This window comes from Chelonia mydas, chromosome 28 (genome assembly GCF_015237465.2).
Source record: "Chelonia mydas isolate rCheMyd1 chromosome 28, rCheMyd1.pri.v2, whole genome shotgun sequence".
In the NCBI taxonomy this organism is placed as follows: domain Eukaryota; kingdom Metazoa; phylum Chordata; order Testudines; family Cheloniidae; genus Chelonia; species Chelonia mydas.
Window position 1 is genome coordinate 1,183,334 of NC_051268.2, and position 19,876 is coordinate 1,203,209.

The 19,876-nt window shown below is 63.2% G+C and overlaps 1 protein-coding gene across 1 annotated transcript; it reads right to left on the reverse strand.

The window, feature by feature from the left end:
- Nucleotides 1-7,950: 7,950 nt before the first annotated feature.
- On the reverse strand, nucleotides 7,951-18,484 carry LOC119564574 (B-cell CLL/lymphoma 6 member B protein). The gene is given in 11 exon segments (XM_043537076.1): nucleotides 7,951-11,575; nucleotides 11,829-11,966; nucleotides 12,275-12,405; nucleotides 13,941-14,135; nucleotides 14,491-14,594; nucleotides 15,027-15,334; nucleotides 15,336-15,519; nucleotides 15,874-16,095; nucleotides 16,777-16,991; nucleotides 17,687-17,823; nucleotides 18,397-18,484. Coding segments are annotated over 11 exon segments (1,854 nt in total). The 3' UTR covers nucleotides 7,951-11,443.
- Nucleotides 18,485-19,876: the final 1,392 nt, after the last annotated feature.

A 19,876-nucleotide genomic window follows, 5' to 3' on the forward strand; every position in this document is an offset into this window, starting at 1 on the left:
CGTTCTTAATAGCTGGTAACTTCTGTGAAGTGCAAGTCAGGTGTGGCAGATGTGACACTTTGGAGAACACTGGAATATTGTATCGACTTTACAAATCGTCCGAGCCTCTTCGTGGACCACGGGGTTACGTTTCCTGAACTCGGAGCGGAAGGGGGAAACAGAAGAGGGGTAATTAACGCAAATCCCCCACGTACCCAACAAGTCTGGGGACGTTTTCCTGCGGCAGTTCGCATGGACCGGTTGAACGGGTCTGAGAGACAAAGACCTTGTGCCCGTAGACCAGCCAGGAGGGAGGTCACCGGTGCGTCTGATGTCACTGATAAACCGGGGAGGGTTCAGAGAAGAGCTACTGGAATGATTCAAAGATTTGAAAATGTGCCTTACACTGAGAGACGCCAGGAGCTGGGTCTGTTTAGCTTCACGGAGAGAAGGCGAAGGGGTGATTTGATCCCGGGGGACCGGAGATTTGATTTAGACTCTTCCATCTAACAAGAGCCGACGGCCGGACGTTGAAGCTAGACCCGTTCAGACAGGCAATCAGGCATCATATTTTTTACCAGTGGTAATTGTTAATTACTCTTAAAATAATTGCACCTTCTTTCTGGTCTGAATTGGTCTAGCTTCATCTTCCAGCCATTGGACGGCGTTAGACCTTCCTCTCCTAGGCTGGAGAGCGAAATGTATGTTCCCTACGTAGATATCTAGAGACAGGGATCCGGTCACCCCTCAGCCGTCTCCTGGTGATGCTTGGATTGCTCTAAGCCATGTTTTCTAATCCTGGACAATTTCTCCTGGCTCGTGTGGCCCGGGGAAATGCCAGGGTCCGGGCAGGCTGCAAAAAGGAGCGCAGATTCTCCCCCAAACTGGTGGTTAACACTGAAGTTAGCCTCACCAACCAGTCACAGACTGTGCTCCTGATCCCCCACCCTGGTTATCGAGAAGCCGAAAAAAGGAATCACACAGCGCCCTGTATTGCATTCCAGTTGTCTGGCTCCCAATCAGCACCTAGGTCCAGTGCAGTGAGAAGTTACTTAAAACCTCTGCTCGCTATACAAAAATGTTCTTCTCACCCCCAAAAGGGCCGGCCAGGTTGGTGTATCCATCAGGTGTATCCCTGGGATCGTTGTCCCGCTGATGGCCCTTGGCAGTCTGTCTGGAGGCGTCACCCCCAGGGGCACACCGGGCGCAAGCCACCCCTCGGCTGTCTCTTGGGGACGCTACATGGATCGGGCTCCGGGGTGGGATCGCCCGAAGCCGGGTTTCCTACCCCTTGAATGTTTCTCACGGCTCGTCTCCGGCCCTCTTCCAATTGATCGCCCTCCCCCTTGAACCATGGGCCCCAGCCCTGGAGGGAGGATCCGGGCAGCCAACCCCGGAGGGAACAGAACCTCTCCGCTCCTGCCCGCCATCCCCTTTTCGATGCGGTCCAGGATCGCGGGCCCGGGCGGTGAGTTTTCCTATCCCCCCGAGGGTGCTCGGCCCTGAGGCCCAGCCCCCACTCCACCCCCTAGAATATCAGGGTTGGAAGGGACCTCAGGAGATCATCTAGTCCCTGCCTCGCTCCACCCCACAAGACCCCAACCCTCGCTCCGTCCCCCTCCCCCAAGGCCCTGCACTTGCTCTGCCTCTTCCTGCCCCCACTCCGCTCCCTCCGCGAGACCCCACGCTCGCACTGCCCTCTCCCCAAGGCTCCTCCCTCGCTCCGCCCCCTCCCCTGAGGCCCTGCCCCCACTGCACCCCTCCCCAGAGTCCCCTCCGTCACTCAACCCCGCGCAATACCCCAACCCTCGCTCTGCCCCCTCCCCCGAGGGCCTGCTGTCGCTCCGCCTCTTCCCGCCCCCACTCCGCTCCCTCCCCCAAGACCCCACGCTCTCTCCGCTCCCTCCCTCACTCCGCCGCCTCCCTCGCTCGCCCCCCTCTCCCGAGGCCCCGCCCCCACTCCACTCCCTTCCCTGAGGCCCCGCCCTTGCTCCACCCCCTCCTGCAAGGCCCCGCCCTCGCTCTGCCCCCTCCCCAGGGGGCCTGCTGTCTCTCCACCTCTTTCCACCCCCACTCCACCCGAGCCCCCTCCCTCGCTCCACCCCCCCAAGGCCCCTCCCTCGCTCCGCCACCCCCAGGCCCCGCTCTTGCTCCGCCTCTTCCCAACCCCCACTCCGCTTCCTCCCCCAAGACCCCATGCTCGCTCCGCCCCCTCCCCCCGAGCCCCCTCCCTCGCTCCTCCGCCTCCCTCGCTCTCCCCCTCCCCCAAGGCCCCGCCCCCATTGCACTCCCTTCCCTGATGCCACGCCCTTGTTCCACCCCCTCCTGCAAGGCCCCGCCCTTGCTCCGCCCCCAATTAGCTGATCAGGGCACCCCTGTGGTTCCCACTATTTATTTCTCCCATGGGCGCCCTGGGGCTGGAGCCCCCAGGGAGTCGGCGCCGAAGATCGCGGTGCCCAATCCCCCGCCGCAAGGCCCCGTTGGAGAAGAACCGCGCTTCTTCCGTGTGGGAGAGAGCAGAGCGCAGACCCCAGGAGTGGCGCAGCCTGGGGGAAAACCCCGGTCCGGAGGGGGAGAGAGAGGCCAGCGGGGATGGGGGGCAGGCCCCAGCGGTGGGGGGCCCTGAGAACAGGGCAGGATCCGGACTTCCAGGGAGGCCAGCTGAGAGGCGACAGCAGGCAGCCGGGCGTCGGGGACGGGCTGGCCCGGGCCCCCCAGCCTGCCGCTCGGAAAGGGGGGCTGAAGTCCCGGGGCAGGGGAGAGAAGGGTGCGAGGACTCAGAGCATGGGGCCCGGGACAGAGGGCTGCAGACCGGACGGAGGAATCGGACATCTGGATTCATTGCCCTGGAAGGGGAAGGGGCAAAGGTGAACCGGCCGGAGGGGCGAGTCAAGGGGAAGAAGCAGACCACCAGAGGACCGCCACGAGGGGGAGCATCTGTGATGAGCCAACTCTTGCGCTGGGTCGAAACCCTGGATCCTCCGGCAATGATACCTCACATAACGTGAGTGTTGTGTGTGTGACGCCCCCTGCTGGAGAGGATCTGTGTGTGTGTGTGTGTGTGTGTCCGGGGGGGGGGAACGAATTAGCGACATGATCCACCCCTTTTAGCAAAGCATTGGGTTGCTGCTCTTTTACCTCTGTTCTCTGCAGGAGCTTTTGGCAGCAGGCCTGATGCCGGGGTAGATGGGCCCTTGGCTCTGATGTGAGAAGGCGGGGCTGGGGGATTGCAGGCTGGGTGGGGGGGGGGAAGGGATTCCCGAGTGGGGCTGCCCAGGTCTGGGGCCTGGTGTGCAGGGACCCCTCGGCGCGCTGCTCGGAAAGCGTCTCCCGCAGCGGTTCAGTGGGTCACATCCTCCTTGCGCAGGTGGGGAAACTGAGTCACGGAGCTGCGACGCGGCTTGCCCTGGGAATCCTGTATCGCACTCTGGGGCTCCATCCACACACACACACACCCCCTGGGAATGAGGGAGAAGGAACTGGGAATGAACCAGGAATGAGAGGCCAGCTTCTGCCACTAGGGGGCAGCCCCGAGCTGCAGAATGGGCAGGTGGGGCGGGGGGGAGGGGGTGTTTCCCGAGAGCTGGATCCGGTGCGGGGTGGCGGTGCGGGGGTCAGGGGTTGTTCTGGTTTTTCTTGGCCGTAGATCCTGGAAGTTTCTAGCTGATCTGTTTCCTCCTGCCCGCCCCCAGCCGCCCCTTCCACTGGGAGGAAGTGTGTGTGTGTGGGGGGTGGGGTTAGGACTGGAGGCTGTGCAACCCCTCCCCCCTAAACCAGCAGCATGGGTGGGGGGGCAGTGTGCATGGACACACACAAGGAAGGAGATGGGGGGCGCGTCATTGTGCCCCGTGCATTGGCTGTTTGTGTGGGGGGGGGGCAGGGGTTGATGGGGAAGTGTTGTTGGTGGAGCGGGGCGGGGGGAGCGATGTGGGATTGTGTTTAGATGAGTTTTGTCCCACTGCAAACAGCGGGTGCGTTTCGGTGCTGGGCACGGAGTCCCTGGATAACCAGTCGCCCTGCCCCAGAGGTGGCCGCATCTCGGCACCGGGCGAGGGGTCCCTGGATAACCAGCCGCCCCGCCCCAGAGGTGGCCACATCTCGGCTCCGGGCGAGGGGTCCCTGGGTCACCAGCCGCCCCGCCCCAGAGGTGGCTGCATCTTGGCACCAGGCAACGGATCCCTGTATACCCATCCGCCCCACCCCAGAGGTGGCCGCATCTCAGGGCTGGACAAGGTGTTCCTGGATAACCAGCCGCCCTGCCCCAGAGGTCGCTGCATCTCAGCGCCGGGTGAGGGGTCCCTGGATAACCAGGCTGAAATAGGCCAAGGCACCATAGGATATCGGGACCAGGGCAGCAGGCTCAATACCGGGCTAGATGGGCCCGTCGCTCTGATCTGTCTGGGCTCCACTCTCTGCCTTCCCGGCCTCACCCTATCCCCCCCTGGCCCACGGCCCGGCTGCCTCCTTGGGGCCGTGACTCACCCCGGCCCTCCGGGTTCACTGGGGTGTGTGTTTGTGTGGGGAGGGCCCAGGGATGACGTCTTCGCACCTGTTTCCTGCTTCTGTGACTGTTGCGGAAGGAGCTGGGGGGGACCCCCATGTCCGCACCCCACCCCCTTGCCGGCTCTGAGCCACAGGAAGGAAATCCGGCCAGCTGTCCTCTGGTGTGGCAGAGCATGGCTGTAGGGCCACTGGCAGAGACCAGAGCCCCACTGATCCTGGGGGTCTGGAGGATAGGGATAGCCCCTCCCAGCATTATGCCCCCCAGCTCCTGTACTGGGGTGGTGTCAGAGTTCGTGAGGGCCTGTGAAGTTGGGGGCTGTGTCTTGGCTGCCTGGGGGTAAGGCAGGGGAAATCCTCTCGAGTGGGGGGCCGTACGGGGCCCAGGACACACAATGCTACCTAGGGGGCGCCGGCTGCCATCTGGCGCCAGGGCTGGGGGAGCGGCTGGCTCAGGGGGGCAGGGAATGGGGCATGGGGCCTGTCCCCTCTAGGGGGAGCCAGCTCCTATCCAGCCCGACAAATCAAAACTCCCCCCAGCACCTTTTCCGGAGGACTAGTGTGTCTAAGACCTGCCCCCCGCCCCCCATCCCCTCCAGAAGTGAACCTCATCACAGATCAAGGAGTGCAATTGTCTACACCTCTTGTGCAGGGGAGAACTGGATTAATAATCGAGGGTCCCTGGTTTTGTATTAAAGGTGTAGGACGCCTGGGTTCTCTCCCTGGCTCTGGGAGGGGAGTGGGGTCTAGTGGTTAGAGCAGGGGGGGCTGGGAGCCAGGACGCCTGGGTTCTCTCCGCAGCTCTGGGAGGGGAGTCGCGGCTGGTGGGTTAGAGCAGGGGGGGCTGGGAGCCAGGACTCCTGGGTTCTCTCCCCGGCTCTGGGAGGGGAGTGGGGTCTAATGGTTAGAGATGGGGGACTGGGAGCCAGGCCTCCTGGGTTCTCTCCCCTGCTCTGGGAGGGGAGTGGGGGATGGTCGTTTAGAGCGGGGGGGGGGGCCTAGGAGCCAGGACTCCTGGGTTCTCTCCCTGGCTCTGGGAGGGGAGTGAGGGCTGGTGGGTTAGAGCGGGGGTGGGGGCGTTGAGAGCCAGGACTCCTGGGTTCTCTCCCCAGCTCTGGGAGGGGAGTGGGGTCTAGTGGTTAGAGCAGGGGGGACTGGGAGCCAGGACTCCTGGGTTCTCTCCCTGGCTCTGGGAGGGGAGTGGGGGACTGGCGGGTTAGAGCAGGGGGGGAGGGTTGGGAGCCAGGACTCTGGAAGGGGAGTGAGGCCTAGTGGCTGACTCCAAATTCACCCCGGGGTTGCTGAGAACAGAATGCAGCCCTGCCCCCCCCCTTGCAGTTCGGGGGGTGACGCTGGCTTGACCCCAGGGAGCCTTGATCCAAATCAAGCCCCCGTTCCTCCCCCCACCTCCCCCCCGCCCCCAGCTCTGCAGGAAGCTCCCAGATCAGGGAATGAGGCTCTGCGGGGACACTGGCAGGACACAGCTGCCCTGGGTCCATTGTTAGGGCAGGAAGCCGGGATGGGGCGTGTCTGTGGGGCCCCCCCCCACCCCCGCCCCTCTTCAGTGAGCGCAGACAGCAGGACAGGGTGCCCGGACTCCTGGGTTCTCTCCCCAGCTCTGGGAGGGGAGTGGGGGCTGGTGGGTTAGAGCTGGGAGCCAGGACACCTGGGTTCCATCCCTAAGAGCTTATGGGTGAGTTCTTTTCCAGCTAAGACAAGTGGGGTGGGGGTGACACCCCCATTCTCTTTGTTGTCTTGCGGCTCTGTGTCCCGTCCTGCCCAGCACCCCCCTCCCCCGCTAGGAGGGAACCGGCCTACCCCAAGGCAGCCCAGCCCAGCCCCTGGGGCTTCTTTCCTACCCCAGAGGGAGACGCATGAGCTCTGTGGATTTCCAGGGGGAGGGGGAGAGAAAAGGGTGACTGGCCCAAGGCTAAACAGTGAGTTTGGAGCAGATCTGGGGAGAGAACCCAGGAGTCCTGGCTCCCAGCCCCCCTTGCTCTAATCATTAGACCCCCCACTCCTCTTCTCAAGCTGGGGAGAGAACCCAGGAGTCCTGGCTCCCAGCCCCCCTTGCTCTAACCATTAGACCCCCCACTCCTCTTCTCGAGCTGGGGAGAGAACCCAGGAGTCCTGGCTCCCAGCCCTCTGCTCTAACCACCAGCCCCCACTCCCCTCCCAGAGCCAGGGAGAGAACCCAGGAGTCCTGGCTCTGACCCACCCTCCCTCGCTCTAACCACCAGACCCCGCTGCTCTCCCAGAGTCATATGATAAAACTAAAGACCGGATCCCAGAAGAGCCGGTCGTGCCGTCCCCACAAAGGACACTGGATCGAGGTAGCTGGGTGGGATTTGTCGTGGGCAATTCTGCCTTCCCTCCCGTCATTTGCATCTGAGTAGGGATTTTCGTTTCCCCTCACTACCCCCACCCCCGCCCCCATACATGGCTGCATCTCAGCGCTGGGCAAGGGATCCCTGGCTAACCAGCTGCTCCACCCCAGAGGTGGCTGCATTTCAGTGCTGGGAGCGCTGTGCTGTAGGATGTGGTGCTGGGGGGCTCAGCAGGGGGCGCTCTCCCCTGGCAGGCACGGCTGGCCCCAGGGCGGCGCTAGGGGGCGCTGTGGGGCAGGGAGCGGGGCGGGGGGCTCAGCAGGGGGCGCTCTCCCCTGGCAGGCACGGCTGGCCCCAGGGCGGTGCTAGGGGGCGCTGGTGGGGCAGGGAGTGGGGTGGGGGTTCAGCAGGGGGCGCCCTCCCCTGGCAGGCACGGCTGGCACCAGGGCGGCGCTAGGGGGCGCTGTGGGGCAGGGAGTGGGGTGGGGGCTCAGCAGGGGGCGCTCTCCCCTGGCAGGCAGGGCCTTGCTAAACAAAATGCACCCGTGCATCTGTCCAGAAAAGCTTTATTGAAACCAGCCACCGAGCCGCGTGTTGGGGTGCTACAGGGTGTGAGGCCAGAACCAGCTTTTGACAGATACCCCCCAAATCAGCTCCAACCCCCCCCCCCGACCCAAACCTCTCCCCCACCAGAACACCAAGGCGGAGCCCTGATGTGAAAGCACATTTTGCCCCGCAGCGTTTTGTGACAATATATAATATTCCCACCTCTGCAATTTACCCCCGTTTGCATGTTTCCTGGCAACATGTGCTTTTAGCTGGGGGGGTGTCTTCAAATCCCAGAAGAACTACGGGAGTGGGGGAGGTTAAATATGCCACTGCACCCCTCCAGTAGCCAGCACTAGGAATAGCTGTTAAATTTCCCCTCTAGGGGGCGCCAGCTGTGAATTGGCCCAAGGGTGGGGGACTGGCTGGCTAAGGGGGGAAGGGAATGGACATGGGGCCCGTCCCCTCTAGGGGGCGCCAGCTCCCGTCCGGCCCCAGGGCGGGGACTGGCTGGCTCAGGGGGACGGGGAATGGGGCATGGGGCCTGTCCCCTCTAGGGGGCGCCGGCTCCCATCTGGCCCCATGACGGGGCGACTGGCTGGCTCAGGGGGTGGGGAATGGGATATCTTCCTTATGTGTGGTAATGGGAACCGGTCCCATCGTGTGCGTGATAGAGGGAGAATAACTGACCCCTACTAGGTGGGGAGTAGGAGTTGGGAGACGGAGATGTGTGCGTTCCTCTTCCATCTAGAGCCCCATTGTGTGGATGGTCGCCTGATCCCAACCTATCCCGTCTAGACTGCACTATCTACTCCTAGGCTAGCCATCCTAGACCACCCGGCCGATTCTAGACTGGATTAGCCATTCTAGACTGTGCCCGCCTTCCTAGGCTAGCCATTCTAGATGGTGCTAGATGGGTCCAGGCTGTGGTATCCCTTCCTAAGCGATGGGTTCTAGATTGGGCTACCGATCTAGACTGGGCTATCCATTCCTAGGTTAGCCGTACTAGACTGTGCTGTCCTGGATGGTGTTATCCATTCCTTGTTCATGAATTCTAGACTACGGTAGCCATTCTCGGTTGTGCTGTCCGTTATAGGGAGCGCAAACTGTTCAGAGACTGTGTGTTCTAGATCGGGCTATCCTAGATGCGTCTTTTTGTTCCAAGGTGATCCGTTCTAGGCTGTGGTATCCCTTGCTAAGCTATTGATTCAAGATTGGGCGATCTGTTCTAGACCACGCCATGCATTCCTGTGTCGTCAGTTCTAGACTACACTATCCATTCTAGAATGGGCTATCTATTCTGGGCTGCACTATTTGTTCTAGCCTTTACCATACATTGACTGTAGGTTCCCTTATCCATTCTATGCCACACTATCCATTCCTAGGTTGTTTTAGACTATGCTATTCTAGACTCTCCTTTCCCATCTGCTCTTCCCCCTGGCAACTGAAAGGTGATAAACTTCCCTCCTCATTCCAGAACCACAGCTCCCTCCCTTTCCCCCACATGCCGTGAAGCACCAGAGGTTCCAGACCTCTTCTGGAGCAGCAAAGACCAGTTGCTGCTGAAGTTTTGAGCTTTATTCTAGAGCCACTGTGATCCCAGATCCCTCTCTTGCCCCACTAACCTGCTCTGACTTTAATTGTTTTGGGGGGAGTAGGGTCCTCAGCCACCCATGACAAATATCTTACACCCTGCAGTATTCCCAATCCAGCGGGATTCCTGATCTAATGATCCAGCCCATCAATCAGTTGTGTTCTAGACTCATCCATTGATAATCTAGAACCTTAGCTGGGACCAGAGACTAAACGTTCTGCGTTGCTCTCGCTTTGGTCTCCAGAACTTGAAATGCCCAAAGGCCATCTGGCAAAGTGGATATGGAACGATTACAGATGAATAATCTAGAACCCCTGCTCTGGAAGCTCCTGAGCTGAGAGGTTCCAAAATCTGGAGATAGAGACTCAAAAGAGCCTAGAACCCAGGATCTGGTAGACATGAGGCCTCAGAGGTTCTAGTATCTGGAGACATAATATTGAGAGGAAGCCTGGAAATCAGGAATCCATAGGCAGAAGAAAAATCAGAGGTCATATGTTATGGGGGACCTGGATCATCTACATTTTAGCAATCCAGAACCTCTGCTCCTGAAACCTTTGATCCGGGAGGCTCCAGACTTGGTGGATGGAATATTTAGATTCAGAAAATACAGATTCTGGAACCCTGGATTCCATAAAGAGGAGACCTCGGAGGATCTGGACTCTGGAGCTGGAATATGTAGACTCCAGAAGAACACAGTCTAGAACCCTCAATCCTGTAGACAAGGCACCTTAGATGTTCTGGATCCCATATCCAGATAACTGTAGGTGTTCTACACTCAGAAGGTGGAACATTTACATGCTGGATAACATACCTAGAACACAGGATACATTAGGTTCCAGACTCCAACCAGATAAACTCCAGAAGGTCCCCAGACCTTAGGATCAAACTTCTTGCTTTGCTACACCTCACGCTTCCAGAGATCTCCAGCACGTCAAGAACCCTTTTGTAACGGACCTGCCCCAGTACGACTCTAGAGCCTTCTAGAGCGGGCAACTAACTAACACAAGGTCAAGTGGCCGAGCTACAAACGCCTTTTCCATTTGCTCCAAGCACTGACATTGCAAAGCAAATTAAAAGCAACAAAAAATACACCCCCCAACTTGGGGGGAGGGTTAAAAATATAGATAGATACGGGTCAGAAAAAGCCACCGTCAGCAAAAGAATACATTTAATTCTTTAGAGAACCTTTGTGAAAAAGAAAAGAAGAAAACACTTTCTTAAACCAGCTTCAAGCTGGAGGCATCAGTTGTCCACAGAGACAACGTGGGTAGGGGAAAGCTTAACTGGAGTGACTCTGTATTAAAACTGGTTTAATCAAAACTCCGGAGTCACCAGTTGTCCATAGAGACTTCTAGGGTAGGCTAGATCTTCAGTAAAGACTCCGTGGACAAATGGTGAATCTGGATTTTAGTAAAATCAGAGTCAATCCACAGAGATTTAGAGACTGGACTAGAATGTCTTTGAGGTCTTCATGGACAGACCAGAGACATTCGATGTCCCTAAAGATGTCCAGCCTCAGTGAGAACTTAACTGGAGTGACTTTGGGTTGACACTAGTGTCACCGAAACTGCAGAGTCACAATTAGCTGGCTAGAGAGGCTTCCAGGGTGGTTAAATCAGAGTCACTCCAGAGTCACTCCTCCCAGATTTAGATCGTGATTAGAACTTCAGTGAAGTCTATGCAAAACTGGCAGCTGCTGACTCCAGTTAAGCCAACATCAAGCCGGCATCATCAGTTGTCCATAGAGATGTCCAGGGTAGGGGAGAATTCAGAGTGACTCTGGACTGAAACTGGTTTAACCAAATGAGATATTGCCTTCCAGAAGGAAACATAAATCAACTGAAAATTAAGTACAGTAGTTAAGAAAAGTGGGGGGTGGGGGTGGGGGTGGGGGGGGCGTGGTCTCTCACAACACTCTGCCTGCAGAGCTCTGACATCACTTCCTGTGCCACATTTACTTAAAGAACCAAGGACTCCTGGGTTCTCTCCCGAGCTTTGAGAGGGGAGTGGGGTCTGGTGGGTTGGAGCAGGAGGAGCTGGGAGCCAGGACTCCGGGGTTCTCTCCCCGGCTCTGGGTGGGGAGTGAGGTCTAGTGGTTACAGCAGAGGGCTGGGAGCCAGGACTCCTGGGTTCCCTCCCCAGCTGGGGGGGGGAGGGAATTCCAGACCCACTTCAAAACACAGGGTGCAGATACACTCCCCCCTACACATATGGAACTGGGTCTTCCATAGACCAGAGAGAGCACCCCCCTGCAGTCCATAGCCCCCCATGTCCCGTAGCGTCCCCTCCCCGAGCCAAGCCCAGACACTGCAGGACAACACATGCTATGAAAGGGGGTCACGACCAGCGGGCCCCTCCTGACAGGCCGGGAATTTCCCCTACCCCGACACGGCCCCCCCCTGCTGGCAGGAGCGAAGTAAGCAGCGGTGCGGGGCGGGGGGGGAGCTGTGTCTCTCTCCTGCTCTCTGGCGAGAGGGGGAGGAAGCGCGGTCCCCCTTCAGCAGCGGGCGCCGGAGGGGCCGGCCAGCACTGCGTAGCGGATCTTGGTGTTGGTGACGGCCCCATGCTTCTGCCGCAGGTGAAGCCGCAGCTGGCTTTTGTGCCGGAAGTGCAGGTGGCAGGCCTCGCACTGCGGGGGGGCCACAAGAGAGCGGGGGTCAGTGCCCTGAGCCGGGCGGGGGGAGAACCCAGGAGTCCTAGCTCCCAACCCCCCCCCCCCCGCCTCCGCTCTATCCCACCAGACCCCAATCCCCTCCCAGAGCCGGGGAGAGAACCCAGGAGTCCTGGCTCCCAACCTCCCTTGCTCTAGCCACCAGCCCCCACTCCCCTCCCAGCCCCGGGGAGAGAACCCAGGAGTCCTGTCGTCGTCGTCCCCCACTCACGTGATACGGCTTCTCGCCCGTGTGGATCCGGATGTGGCTCTTGAGGGTCTGTAGGTGCCGGAAGCGGGTCCCACACGTCTCGCAAGGGTAGGGCTTTTCACCCGTGTGGATCAACACGTGGGCCCGGAGGTGGGCGACCTGGGAGGGGAGAGAGACGTGATCAGATTCCAGGGGGCTGCAGTACTTGGCCTGGCCTCTAGGGGGCCCTGCTTCCCATTGGAATCTATGGGACTCAGGGTGGCAGTACCCAGCCTGGCCACTAGGGGGCCCTGCTCCCCGTTGGAGTCTATGGGAGCCAGGCGCCTCAGATCCCACTGCACCCACCAGTAGATGTTGGCCCTTATTGATTGCACGAGTTTCTCTCACTGCTCCTTGCCCCAGGCCTCCCCTTCACAGCCCCTCCACCTGACCCCCGCAGAGCCTACCCTGCCGCCCCCCACCCGCACCTGCACGAAGCTGGAGCCGCAGGTCTCACACTTGTAGGGCTTTTCGCCTGAGTGGATCCGCGAGTGGGTTTTGAGGTTCGCTGGCCGGTTGAACTGGGCCCCACAGACTCCGCAGCGATATGGCTTCTCACCTGGGGGGGACACAGGAGGCAGCTAGGGGGCGGCACCCACCTCCCCTCTGACCCCTCCCCATGAGCCCTCCAACATGCTCTTGGCCCTCCTGCTTCCCCTGAACCGCTTCCTCCTCCTCCTGACTTTTCCCACCTCCCCTGACCACGCCCACTTCCCCTGGACCCCGCCCCTGACCCTTCCTGACCCCACCCACCTCCCCTGTTCCCTCCCACCTCCTATTAACCCTGCCCCCTGACCCTTCCTGACTCCACCCACCTCCTCTGTTCCCTCCCACCTCCCATTAACCCCGCCCCCTGACCCTTCCTGACTCCACCCACCTCCCCTGGTCCCGCCCACCTCCTATTAACCCCGCCCCCGACCCTTCCCTGACTCCACTGACCTCTCCTGGTCCCACCCACCTCCCCTGGTCCCCTCCCTCTGACCCTTCCTGACTCCACCCACCTCCCCTGTTCCCTCCCACCTCCCATTAACCCCGCCCCCTGACCCTTCCTGCCTCCACTGACCTCCCCTGGTCCCGCCCACCTCCCTTGGTCCCCGCCCCCTGACCCTTCCTGACTCCACCCACCTCCCCTGGTCCCATCCACCTCCCCTGGTCCCCTCCCCCTGACCCTTCCTGACTCCACCCACCTCCCCTGTTCCCTCCCACCTCCCATTAACCCCGCCCCCAGACCCTTCCTGACTCCACTGACCTCCCCTGGTCCCGCCCACCTCCCCTGGTCCCCTCCCCCTGACCCTTCCTGACTCCACCCACCTCCCCTGTTCCCTCCCACCTCCCATTAACCCCGCCCCCTGACCCTTCCTGACTCCACCCACCTCCCCTGGTCCCGCCCACCTCCCCTGGTCCCCTCCCCCTGACCCTTCCTGACTCCACCCACCTCCCCTGTTCCCTCCCACCTCCCATTAACCCCGCCCCCTGACCCTTCCTGACTCCACTGACCTCCCCTGGTCCCGCCCACCTCCCTTGGTCCCCGCCCCCTGACCCTTCCTGACTCCACCCACCTCCCCTGGTCCCATCCACCTCCCCTGGTCCCCTCCCCCTGACCCTTCCTGACTCCACCCACCTCCCCTGTTCCCTCCCACCTCCCATTAACCCCGCCCCCTGACCCTTCCTGACTCCACCCACCTCCCCTGGTCCCGCCCACCTCCCTTGGTCCCCGCCCCCTGACCCTTCCTGACTCCACCCACCTCCCCTGGTCCCATCCACCTCCCCTGGTCCCCTCCCCCTGACCCTTCCTGACTCCACCCACCTCCCCTGTTCCCTCCCACCTCCCATTAATCCCGCCCCCTGACCCTTCCTGACTCCACCCACCTCCCCTGTTCCCTCCCACCTCCCATTAACCCCGCCCCCTGACCCTTCCTGACTCCACCCACCTCCTCTGTTCCCTCCCACCTCCCCTGGTCCCCTCCCTCTGACCCTTCCTGACTCCACCCACCTCCCCTGTTCCCTCCCACCTCCCATTAACCCCGCCCCCTGACCCTTCCTGACTCCGCCCACCTCCCCGGCCCCTCCCCCTGCCCCCCCGGCGCCCCGTACCGGTGTGCACGGCGCGGTGGGAAGCCAGGTTGCCCTTGTAGCGAAAGGCCGAGCGGCAGACGTGACACTTGAACGGTTTGTTGTCGTGGGGGGCAGCCGCCGGGGCCTGCCCCCCCTCCGCTCCCCCGTCCTCCCCCTCCCCCTCCTCCTCCTCCAGGCCCGGCTCGCAGGCCCCGCAGCCGTACGGCCCAGCACCTGCGGGAGGGGAGGGGGCCGTGAGAGGGTTCAGGGCATGGCCCGGGGGGAGGGGTCCCCAATACTCAGAGCCCGCCCTGCAGCCTATGGGACTGGCCCCTCCCCCTTCAGCGCCTATGTGGGACCAGCCCCTCCCCCGCCACAGCACAGGGGACTGGCCCCCTCCCCTCACCCCACAGTGCGTATGGGACCAGCCCCTCCCCCACCCCACAGCGCGTATCAGACCGGCCCCTCCCTCCACCTCACAGCGTAAATGGGACCGGCCCCTCCCCCCCACAGCACGTATGGACCAGCCCCCTCTCCCCCTCCCCCCACACACCGTGCAGGGGACAGAGCCCCCTTCCTCGCCCCTCACCTGTTGCAGGCCGGGGCCGCCCCTGGGGAAGGTGGGGGCAGGGTGGGTGCAGCGGGGCCCCCACCTGCCGGCGCTGGGGGCACTGTGACAAGGCGGGGTGCGGCCTGCGGGGAGATGGGAAAGGGCGGGGGGGGGGCTCAGCTACTACGAGGCATAGCTCCCCCCAGCCCCCAGTGTATGGGGCCTGGGCCCCCGCCCCCCACTCACCGTATGGGACCAAGCGCCCCGCCCCTGTGTATTGGACCAGGAGCCCCTCTCACAAGCATATAGGACCAGAAGCCCCGATCCCCACGGCATATGGACCCCTCTCCCCCACCCCAGCTTGGCATACGGACCAGCTGCCTCGCCCCCCCAAGTATATGGGACCCGGCACCCCCCTCAATTGACGTATGGGACCGGGCACCCCTCCCCCACTCAGCATATAGGCCCGGGCGCCCCTCCTCTTCCCAACGTATGGGCCCGGGTGCCCCTCCCTGTCCCAGCGTATGGGCCCGGATATGGGACCGGCCGCCCCACCCCCCAGCTCAGCCACTCACCCGCAGAGGGCGCCGTCACGCTGGGTCCCGGGGCCGCACCCCTCTTCCCCGCCATGGCTGGCGCCTTGGTCTTTGCCGGCCGGGGGCTCGGGCAGGGTCGGGGGGCCGGGGGGCTGGGGGCCGGCCCCACCCCCTCCCCCCGCCCCCTCCCCCCGGAGCGAGTTCAGGACGATGAACTTGTATTTCTTCCAGTTGCAGGCCTTGGGGTCGGGGGCGCAGCCACTGGACTCGCAGGGGGAGGCGGGGTGCCCCTCGGAGCGCGACGGACTGTCGGGGGGGCCCCGCTCCCCCCCCGGGGGCGCCCCCCCCAGAACCCTTCGCCGGCGGCCTGGCAGGAGCCGATCGCAGGGGGGCCCCCGGGCTCGGCCCCTCTGGGTGGGGACCCTCTGCGGGCACCATCCCACTGTCATCTGAGGGTCCTTGGGGGGTGTCCAGGGATTTGGGGTCCGCCGGGGAGGGGAGGGGCTTGGGGTAGCAGCTAGCGCGGTCGTAACTGCAAGAGAGAGGGATGAAATGAGGGGGAGCAGTGACCCATTCCCGCCCCACCACCCCGAGCCAGCCCGTCCCCGCCCTGGGGCTGGGTGGGAGCCGGCGCCCCCTAGAGGGGACAGGCCCCTGCCCCATTCCCTGCCCCCCTGAGCCAGCCCGTCCCCGCCCTGGGGCTGGGTGGGAGCCGGCGCCCCCTAGAGGGGACAGGCCCCTGCCCCAATTCCCTGCCCCCCTGAGCCAGCCAGTCCCCGCCCTGGGACCAGGTGGGAGCCGGCGCCCCCTAGAGGAGACAGGCCCCTGCCCCATTCCCCGCCCCCCTGAGCCGCCCGGCGGCCGGAGGGGAGCCGGCGCCCCCTACCTGGCCTGAATGAAGCGGTGACAGGCGTCCACCACGTGCTCCATCTGCAGGTAGGTGGCGGCATTGAGCAGGGCGGGGACAGAGGCCGGGGTGAGGGGCAGGCGGGCGGTGTACATGAAATCCAGCAGGGCCTGGAAGCCCCCGGGCTGGATGGAGCTGGGCAGGGTGAGGACAGTGACCTCGCTGCCCCCCTGGGCCAGGAAGATGGAGTAGAAGAAGCCACTGCCAGGGGGAGAGAAGGGTGATGGGAAAGCGGGACGCGGACTACAACTCCCAGCATCCACCGCGGCCCACCCAGACCACACTGGGGCGGGGCGTGGGGATAGACACCTCCCCTCTGGCCACGCCTCCCCTTCCCACACTGGGGCGTGGCCCAGATGCCACCTCCCCATGGCCACACCTCCTCAGCCCCCTCTCCCCCACCCCGAAGGTGGCTCAGAGTCTGGCCCGGCGGCCCGCCCCCACCCTCTCCCCACAGGACGGGGACCCAGCTGTGGGTCCAGATGGGTGTGGCCCCCCCCCTTGCCGTGCGGAGCCACCAACCCACAGCCATGTCCCTGCCCCACACAGAGCCACCCCACGGCCACCACCATCCCCGTCCCCACGACTCAAAGCCCGTTCCCGTGGCCCCTCATCAGCCCTGTCCCCACCCAGCTGCGCCCCCGCCTTCCCAACCATGCCCCCTACCCGCAGCGCCCCCTCACAGCCCCGCCCACCCACGCACTGCCACACCCTCTCTAGCCACGCCCACCCTTCCAGCCACGCCCTCTCTAGCCACGCCCCCACCCTTCCCAGCCACACCCACTGCTCAGCAGCCACGCCCTCTACAGCCAAGCCCCAGCTGTTCCCAGCCACACCCTCTCTGGCCACGCCCCCAGACCGTCACAGCTCCGCCCCCCTCACCTGCAGGCGGCGAGCACAGCCTTGTGGGCCAGCAGGGGGCGCCCCCCCACCAGCAGGGTGACATCGGTCAGGACGCGGCGGTGACGTAGCTGGTCCAGGTTGACCAGCACGTCTCCGGCGTGGCGTGTGAACTCCCGGACGGAGCCCGCCGGGCCCCCGGCCCCACCCGAGCTCATAGTGACTGCGGACACAGGGGGGTCACCGCAGGCCAGGGCCTGGGGGGGAGACGGGGTTACTCAGAGGGCAGGGGGAGAGGGACACAGCAGGAGAGGGCAGGAGTCCTCCTCCCAGCCCCCCCGATCTCACCACCAGCCCCACTTCCCTCCCACAGCTGGGGAGAGAACCAAGGAGTCCTGGCTCCCAGCCCCCCTGCTCTGACCCACCAGCCCCCACTCCCCTCCCAGAGCTGGGGAGAGAACCCAGGAGTCCTGGCTCCCAGCCCGCCCTGCTCTGACCCACCAGCCCCCACTCCCCTCCCAGAGCTGGGGAGAGAACCCAGGAGTCCTGGCTCCCAGCCCGCCCTGCTCTGACCCACCAGCCCCCACTCCTGTCCCAGAGTCGGGGAGAGAACCCAGGAGTCCTGGCTCCCAGCCCGCCCTGTTCTGACCCACCAGCCCCCACTCCTGTCCCAGAGTCGGGGAGAGAACCCAGGAGTCCTGGCTCCCAGCCCCCCTGCTCTGACCCACCAGCCCCCACTCTTGTCCCAGAGTCGGGGAGAAAACCCAGGGGTCCTGGCTCCCAGCCCCCGGTCCTCTAACCCACCAGCCCCCCCTCCACTGCCAGAGCTAGGGAGAGAACCCGGGAGTCCTGGCTTCCAGCGCCCCCCCCCCCCCCGGCTCTAACCCACCAGCCCCCACTCCCCTCCCAGAGCTGAGGAGAGAACCCAGGCATCCAGGCCGTGACAGCTCACCCTGACCAGCAGGGACCCTCTAACCTTCCTGCCCGCAGGACTTTGGGGGGGCGGGAGAGTGCAATCTCCCAGCTGAACCCCCCAGTCCGGAGAACCAGCCTCCAATGGCTCATCCAGGCGGGGTCTCTTATAGTGTCCTGAGAGGGGGGGTGGGGGAAGTTCTCTCTCTAGTTCACATCCTTCCTGCCCCGGCCCAGCCGTGGGGAGGGAGTGGGGGGGGGGGGGGGAGTATTAATAGACTTTTCAGGAAAAAGGCCGGAGAATTCCAAGATCCACAAACAAACCCACCTCCAAGCTCCCCCCTCTTCTAACCCACCACCCCAATCCCGTCCCAGAGCTGAGGAGAGAACCCAGGAGTCCTGGCTCCCAGCCCCCCCTGCTCTGACCCACCAGCCCCCACTCCCCTCCCAGAGCCGGGGAGAGAACCCAGGAGTCCTGGCTTTGATCCCTGCTCAGTTCACCCCACTGCTCTGTTAAGGCACCCCCCCGCACCTCTCTTTTTAGATCCAGGAATTGGGAGCGGGGGGGATTTGTGGCGAGGGGGGGAGCTGCTGGGACCCGCTGATCCCTGAATGAAGTTACTCTATTTCCTTCTATTGTCCTGGCCTACGCTGGGGAGCCCGGAGTGTGTGTGGGGGGGGGGGGCAGGCAAGGAGGTGGGAATTGGGGGGCAAGGAGGGAGGAAACTGGATATTTTTTTGGACCCTCACCCTTAGTGAGATGAGACAAAGACACATGGCGGAGGCAGCCAGGCAAGGGGTCCCTGGATAACCAGCTGCCCCCGCGAGGTGGCCGCATCTCAGCACCGGGCGAGGGGTCCCCTGTGTAATTAGCCGCCCCGCCCCAGAGGTGGGTGCATCTCAGCGCCGGGCGAGGGGTCCCTGGGTCACCTGCCGCCCCGCCCCAGAGGTGGCCGCATCTCAGTGCTGGGTGAGGGGTCCCCGGGTCACCGGCCGTCCCGCCCCGGAGGTGGCCACATCTCAGTGCCGGGAGAGGGGTCCCTGGGTAACAGCCGCTCCGCCCCGGAGGAGTCCCTGGGTAGATTTCTGGACACAAAGTCCATTGTGGTACAGTCAACAAATGCAGGAAACTCCCAGTAGTGGCGGGGGGGTGGGGGGGTGCCCCAGGCAGTGACATCACACTGGGTGGGGGGGCAACTCAGCATTTCAATTGTCATATAACCCAGATCTTAAAGTCGCGGTAGGGGCTAGAGACTCTTTTGATTGCACCAGTAGCCAGGGAGAGAACCCAGGAGTCCTGGCTCCCAACCCCCCTGCTCTAACCCACCGGCCCCCACTCCCCTCCCAGAGCCGGGGAGAGAACCCAGGAGTCCTGGCTCCCAGCCCCGCCCCCGAATCTAGCCCACAGGTTAATCGCTCGGGTTCGAGGAATGTGTCGGTACCACCCTGTGGCCAGCAGGTGGCGCTGTCGGCCCGCGCATCACCCTGGCTTGCAGTGTGGGCCCCACGCCCAGCAGGGGGGGCTGGGAGCCAGGACTCCTGGGTTCTCTCCCTGGCTCTGGGAGGGGAGTGGGGTCTGGTGGGTTAGAGCAGGGGGGGCAGGGAGCCAGGACTCCTGAGTTCTCTCCCCTCCTCTGGGAGGGGAGTGGGGGCTGGTGGGTTAGAGCGGGGGGGGGGGGGCGCGCTGGGAGCCAGGACTCCTGGGTTCTCTCCCTGGCTCTGGCAGCGGAGTGGGGTCTGGTGGGTTAGAGGACCGGGGGCTGGGAGCCAGGACCCCTGGGTTCTCTCCCCGACTCTGGGACAGGAGTGGGGGTTGGTGGGTTAGAGCAGGGGGAAAGAGGGGGGTTGGGAGACAGGATTCCTGGGTTCTCTTCCCAGCTTTGTTATGTGACGTTGGGTCTGTCCCTTACTGCTGTGCCTCAGTTTCCCCTCCTGCGCTGCATCTCTTTAGACTGTCAGCATTTTGGGTCAGCGTCTTTCACTGTGTGTCTGGGCAGCAACGGGGGCCAAGACAGGAAACCCTGTCCCCCCCCTCCCCCCCGTGGAACAGCTGTTCAGACTTTCCTGATAAGGCTGGACAGGAGCCAGGGACTCAGAGTGGGGCTGGCCGGCCAGTCCCTGACCCAGGACCGGATGGGAGCCGACACTCCTGGAAGGGGAAAGGTCCAGTACCCAATTCCCCACCCCTGAGCCAGGCCGAGAACCCAGGAGTCCTGGCTCCCAGTCCCCT